The sequence below is a fragment of the Sinocyclocheilus anshuiensis genome, unplaced genomic scaffold (assembly GCF_001515605.1).
Source record: "Sinocyclocheilus anshuiensis isolate Anshui unplaced genomic scaffold, SAMN03320099.WGS_v1.1 scaffold234, whole genome shotgun sequence".
Classification (NCBI taxonomy): domain Eukaryota; kingdom Metazoa; phylum Chordata; class Actinopteri; order Cypriniformes; family Cyprinidae; genus Sinocyclocheilus; species Sinocyclocheilus anshuiensis.
Genome location: NW_015544165.1, coordinates 2,515,674 through 2,522,719, shown reverse-complemented (window position 1 = coordinate 2,522,719; position 7,046 = coordinate 2,515,674). Strand labels below are relative to the sequence as shown.

At 34.2% G+C, this 7,046-nt stretch overlaps 2 protein-coding genes across 5 annotated transcripts in view; one reads left to right on the top strand and one right to left on the bottom strand.

Moving 5' to 3' along the window:
- The window catches only part of LOC107695830 (tyrosine-protein kinase STYK1-like), a 10,234-nt gene extending 3,465 nt beyond the window's left edge, over positions 1-6,769 (top strand). The window contains exon 11 of the mRNA XM_016495899.1: positions 6,754-6,769. The gene's annotated coding sequence lies outside the window, so the exon portion shown is untranslated. The remainder of the gene's footprint in view (positions 1-6,753) is intronic.
- LOC107695831 (CDP-diacylglycerol--serine O-phosphatidyltransferase-like) overlaps positions 1,044-7,046 on the bottom strand; it is a 26,185-nt gene continuing 20,182 nt past the window's right edge. For all 4 annotated transcript variants that reach the window (XM_016495903.1, XM_016495904.1, XM_016495905.1 and 1 more), the window contains 3 exons: positions 2,472-2,615; positions 2,054-2,254; positions 1,044-1,739 (listed from right to left, as the gene is read on the bottom strand). In XM_016495903.1, coding sequence (XP_016351389.1) covers positions 1,630-1,739; positions 2,054-2,254; positions 2,472-2,615 — 455 coding nt within the window. In that variant the 3' untranslated portion in view covers positions 1,044-1,629. The remainder of the gene's footprint in view (positions 1,740-2,053; positions 2,255-2,471; positions 2,616-7,046) is intronic.

Sequence of the window (7,046 nt, the reverse complement as noted above, 5' to 3'; positions counted from 1 at the left end):
TTTCCTGCTGACAGACTCTCTGCAGACATTATAGACCCAGACATTTTAGGAAATTTAGAAATCCCAGCCAGGACATGCACAGGAAATAGAGGACGTATGGTCACCCTATCTAGTGCTAAGTTATGACAGATTTGTTAACAATAGCGAGGGGTATATAAATAGGAATGATAGGCCTACTCATGTTCAGGTATATGGTACTATGCCAAATTTTTACTCAAAGGTCAAAGTAGTCAATAAACATGAACTTAAACTGAAAATAATATTAGAAACATTAATTGCAGTTAACTATTAACAAGTAAAAAGGCTTGGGTATTTTTTTCTAGCTTTCTGTTACCTCAGTGTCCCTCATCTCTATACAAGCATTTGTTTATATTTGTCTTGCACCAATTTTCATGTAACCGTTTGCCGTTACTGATGCATTGAAAAAGTGTCTGCTAAATGAAATGTTCTGACAGTTCAAGTGACAGATTTTCTCATTAAAATAACAAAGCAACCTATCTCATCACCTTTTTTGTCTGTTATGGGGCAGATCATCATCTTAACAGACTGGGTTTTAAACCTATAGTTACTGTTTTTGCTGTTACACAAAGTTGAAAATCCTGCAGTATTTTGATGGAAATGAAAACCATGGTACACTTTTGAAAAGGTGACACCAGCCACATCCTTTGGTGGTTGACCTCTAAAAAACACAAACACATTTTTTCCTAACACCACTAAATTTTAATAAATGTAACCACAAGTGGTGCACAGAACACAAAATAATGCCTCAATACTGTTACGTTGCAGGGTATCAACTTCCCACTGAACCCGTGAACAGTACATCGCAAATTCAATAGAAGATCACACGCTAAACACAAGCAATTACTGAAAACTGTGAGTCAGGAAGCAGAACCCCTTAAAACAGAGGTTAAATGGTACAGAGTAACTCATTTGTCAAAATTAAATCAACAGTCTTATTTTTCATATTGTTACAATGCATTTGTTTTGAAGGCCCACCTAATATTATATGGGACACAAAGTAATTTAAGTCACATATTAACCAGGCAATAGATAAATTACAGTATATGATGATAGCCACTATCTCAATCATACTGTAGTGTTTTTACATGAAATTACACAGATCATATGCATAAAATTCCCTTATGGACATTTTCTTTTTTAATAATTAAGCAGACATTTTGATTATGATTGAGAGCTGAGTTGTTTCGGATCTTTCGGTCTCTTAAACAACCAAAAAGCAGTAATTCTACAAGTATAAATGCCACAGCAAATTTGACAATCTCAAGTTTGCTTCTTGCCTTTTCAGATTTGATTCATTTAGGCAGAACTGTGCAACAAACACCACACTTACTGTACGCGAGACCACCTAATATATCTGTCAACATGCCATTCAAACATGAAAATACGTATGAAGCAGAGGTAAAGAGCATTTCTCATCCGTAGCGATGAAACAACAGCAGCAATCAAGATGGCCGTAAGCCTCCTTAGATCATGTTGATTTCATGAAGTTCACCTCAAAACAAAAATGATTTAAAAATAGTTTTCCAAGTTTCTAAATTGGTTTGTTTTCCCTTTGCAGGAAGGAGAAGGGGATTCTGTTACGTGTGAGCCTCATAGGCCTTTACCCCTTTACACTTTGCTGCTCCACAGGGTTGTTGGAAAGAGTATGTAGGAAACTGACCATAACAAGTAATAAACGCATGCTGGAGGGAAGGAGGAGCAAAACACCATGGCAACTCCTAGAAAAAGAGAGGAAAAAGGTTAATGTAGTTATTCAGTAAATATAGGTAAATATTTAATTGTACATGCTAATTTCCCTAATTTTTACAACCAACACTCAATTAATCTTTAAAAGCACCAATACTTCACACTATTAAAATGTAATCTTTAGCAAATCTCAAAAAATTTTTCATACTGTACTTTATAGTGTTGTGCATAAATTCACATGTAGCATTCAAAAAGACAGATTTTTTTTAGTGTTACATTTATTAATTTATTTAGACAAAATTGTGTAGAACTTCAATATCTGCTATGTACTGGTTACTGGCTTTACCTCCGATGTAGACCACCTTCTTCCAAGCCTGAGACTCCAGTACTCTGTCATGTGGGTAGAAGTTCTGACTGACCATGAAGAGAATCATGGCCACTGCTAGGATTCTCAGTACTGCCATATTTCCTCCAGTCAGCAGAGAAACACACACCAGGATGGCAGAGGAGTAGATGCATGGTAGGCCACGGTACATGAATGGGATTCCTGCAGAAAACAGCCCACTTCTAACTGACAGCCACTTATTAACAGCTGTGCTACTTTATACATATATATATATATATATACAAACATACACACACACACATACACAGATATATGTATATCTGTGTGTGTATGCATGTATGTATGCATGTACAGTATATATGTGTATATATATGTATGTGTGTGTGTATTGAAAACAAGTTTGGTATAAGTTCCTCACCGCTAGAGAAGAAGCAGAGACGAGTATAAACAGACAGCACATACAACATGCACAGGATGTTATCCAAAAGACCAGGTGTTCTTAAGATAAGAGATGTTGCTATTCCAAATGTTGTAAAATCAGCAAAATCATCCAACTTTGCACCTGCAGTACAAAAAAAAAAAAACATTGTTGATACTGACACTGTCTTAAAAACAACATGTATGATAAAAGACACTGGAAAAAAAACAGCGAGACTCGAAGCAACTGCCAAGGATGCCATCTAGAAATGCTGTCAGACTTAAAAAGGATAGTTCTGTTACGTTTCCCCTGTCTACTGACTCTTATTTTGAAGTATTGTTCCTGTGCTCTGTCTTCCTGTCTCCATAGTCACTCTCATTTGTTTCATGGTAATTCATTAGCCTAACCTGTTCCACAGTAGCCCCCTGTGTATTTATACCCCTGTGGTTCTGTTTCTAACATCCGTTCGGTATCTTAATACAATTATACCATAATACCATTAATACAATCTGTAAAGAGAAACATGAGAAATCTTCATGCCAGTCCAGAATAGCTTATTATTATAATCTACTAACAACATTTGTTTGGTATCTTAATACAATTATACCATAATACCATTAATACAATCTGTAAAGAGAAACATGAGAAATCTTCATGCCAGTCCAGAATAGCTTATTATTATAATCTACTAACAACATTTGTTTGGTATCTTAATACAATTATACCATAATACCATTAATACAATCTGTAAAGAGAAACATGAGAAATCTTCATGCCAGTCCAAAATAGCTTATTATTATAATCTACTAACAACATTTAGGAGTTGCTTTATCGCTAGTGTGGTTGAAGTGTTTTCATCAGGTTGGGACATTTGAGTGTGTCCAAACAAATGGGCTGGAATTTCAATCCCATGGTCAACAATTTGAGCAATGTCAGATATGCTGGGGGTCCAATGCATCAGGATTAAACAGACAATCAGAACATGATCCCCCCTGAATTAGGCTGCTTCATCACAAACAAACTGTTCAATTGACAAAAAAAGGAGGGGACTGGAAGCAAAACAACACCCATCAGTGAGATCATGCAGAACAACAGGCAACAGCATGCAGCTCAAGAGTACAAGTGACTTGGCATTGTGAGGGCACAGCGAAGCTATTTCAGGCAGTTGAGTGGACGTGACCACCTGCACACAAGCCACTTGTCTTCCACTACAGAGCTGGCAAGGTTGTGTGGTTTGGAAGAGAAAGCCTGCTTGTTTTTTGTTTGTTTGTTTTTACAAAAACTCAAAAGTAATAAATGAATGCATATTTAATTAACTTCATTTTAGATACAGAAAAAAAATCTGCATTTATTTATTAATAATTTGTATTTAATTTAGCAGAAATGTACCATAGCAGTGGGATTAGAAAAATTGTAGGAATAAATTATCAATTTAATAAATAAAACTTCTAGCTTTTTTAATGGACAGACTAACAGACATATTTAAAACCTAACAGTAACACTTTACATTAAGGTTCTCTTTATAAACTGTTTATAAAGGTGTTCATAAATGACTAATAACTCATTTACAAATGCATTATAAATCATTGATAAGCACTTATAAATGCATGAATAAAAAGGGTGATTTTAATGCAATACCTGCCAAATAGTGAGCCATTTTTAACTCACGTTATAAATGCTTAATAAATATATTTATTAATACTTATTTCACTCAAAACTAGATTCCTGATTTATTTCATGATGTAGCATAGACTATTAAAGCGAGTCTGAAGGGTGTTATTTATATTTGTCTCATTTATATCTCGTGAATTATGAACCTTAATGTAAAGTGAACAGCTTTGAACCATTTATTAATGAGTTATAAACGTTAATAACCTATGAAAGTGAACCGTAATGTAAAGTGAACACCTGTGAACCATTTATTAACGAGTTAAATGTCAATAACCGGTGAAAGTGAACCTTAATGTAAAGTGAACACCTGTGAACCATTTATTAATCAGTTATAAACGTTAAAAACCTGTGAAAGTGAACCTTACTGTAAAGTGAACACCTGTGAACCATTTATTAATAAGTTACAAACATTTGTAACCTGTAAACGTGAACCTTAATGTAAAGCGGACGCACTAATCATTTATTTATTGATTATTATTGCACACACATAAAAAGTTGGCATTTTTCAGGGGGAAATGTATTTTATTGTTGTTACACTTTATCAGTAAACAACTTTAAATTTGAAACAAAAAGATTAATATTTTCTTTTACAGCACATTGGAACATTACTGAGTATAACTTAACACAAAAAAAGAGGCTTATACAAGTAAACTCATATTAATCAATTCAGAAAAACAATCAAGTATTCCACCATATTATAACTAAGCATCACATCTATATGACAAAAATATTTGATAAATGCAAGCTCAATAAAGGCACCTAAATATTTATATTTTATCTAATTTAACAGTTTTGAAATAATCATTAAATAAATGACCGAAAGCACCGTTACATAACATTATCATATTAATAAGCAATCAGTAATGATTTTTGATATCACGATAAAGCCCTCTGTAACTTGAGTGTTTGACTATCCACACTTTCAGTACCTGCGAGCGAGCGAAACGTCCGCGGGAGCGCCGTCGCGGTTATTTATTTATACAGTAACTACATTGAACTAACACAGCGATATCAACACTTGAAAAACACAGACTGCAATGTCACCTCACAGTTAGATTACCCGTAAAATCAGAAAACACTGATTAATCACTGAGATTAAAATTTCACTGTTATAAATGCTTAATAAATATATTTATTAATACTTATTTCACTCAAAACTAGATTCCTGATTTATTTCATGATGTAGCATAGACTATTAAAGCGAGTCTGAAGGGTGTTATTTATATTTGTCTCATTTATATCTCGTGAATTATGAACCTTAATGTAAAGTGAACAGCTTTGAACCATTTATTAATGAGTTATAAACGTTAATAACCTATGAAAGTGAACCGTAATGTAAAGTGAACACCTGTGAACCATTTATTAATCAGTTATAAACGTTAAAAACCTGTGAAAGTGAACCTTACTGTAAAGTGAACACCTGTGAACCATTTATTAATAAGTTACAAACATTTGTAACCTGTAAACGTGAACCTTAATGTAAAGCGGACGCACTAATCATTTATTTATTGATTATTATTGCACACACATAAAAAGTTGGCATTTTTCAGGGGGAAATGTATTTTATTGTTGTTACACTTTATCAGTAAACAACTTTAAATTTGAAACAAAAAGATTAATATTTTCTTTTACAGCACATTGGAACATTACTGAGTATAACTTAACACAAAAAAAGAGGCTTATACAAGTAAACTCATATTAATCAATTCAGAAAAACAATCAAGTATTCCACCATATTATAACTAAGCATCACATCTATATGACAAAAATATTTGATAAATGCAAGCTCAATAAAGGCACCTAAATATTTATATTTTATCTAATTTAACAGTTTTGAAATAATCATTAAATAAATGACCGAAAGCACCGTTACATAACATTATCATATTAATAAGCAATCAGTAATGATTTTTGATATCACGATAAAGCCCTCTGTAACTTGAGTGTTTGACTATCCACACTTTCAGTACCTGCGAGCGAGCGAAACGTCCGCGGGAGCGCCGTCGCGGTTATTTATTTATACAGTAACTACATTGAACTAACACAGCGATATCAACACTTGAAAAACACAGACTGCAATGTCACCTCACAGTTAGATTACCCGTAAAATCAGAAAACACTGATTAATCACTGAGATTAAAATTTCACTTCAGAGCACATTGGAACAGTCTTAACAGCGTGACTTCTTCTCTTGAAAAGTGCCTTTGTATCGAATGCTCACCAGCGCCAACTACAGGCTGTGGTACACGCAGGCAACTACAGACACTGGCTTTGGTGATGTGATCCTTTTTTATTTCCAAAATGTAACAGTGTATAACAAATAAGGCAAAAGAAGACACAAATTTGCACATCAGAAGTGATCAGAAATTGTATAACAACATATAATTTACATGAACTATCCCAGGTTTCTAACGTTGATAATCTACATATTATTATAATGATATGTAATATATAATGTATGGTAACACATTATTTTAGGGTCTCTTAGTTGCTTATTAGTAGAGATGCACCGATACCGATGGCCCGATACTGGTCTCCTGCACTCGTACTCGTACTCGTTAAAATGCCCCGATACCAAACGCCGATACCACACAGCATGTGATAAGCGCCATATTCAAACAAAGAAACACCGACAACAGAACAACAGACAGCAGAAAGGAGTTAAGGATGTCTACTACGAAGTATATGTATGCAATGAATATAATGTTAAACATTCAGTATTAACGCCTGTATAGCTGGTGTGCGCGAGCTGATAAACAAAGCACGCTGAGTGGATTGAGTGCGCGGCGGCGCAGATGCGCGAGCTTGTCGAGTGAATATATCTTTCTCACAGACATCACTGGAAAGTTTGTAGTTCGGTCGGATATGTCAAAAAAAAAAAAGTAAAACAATGCACAAATTACT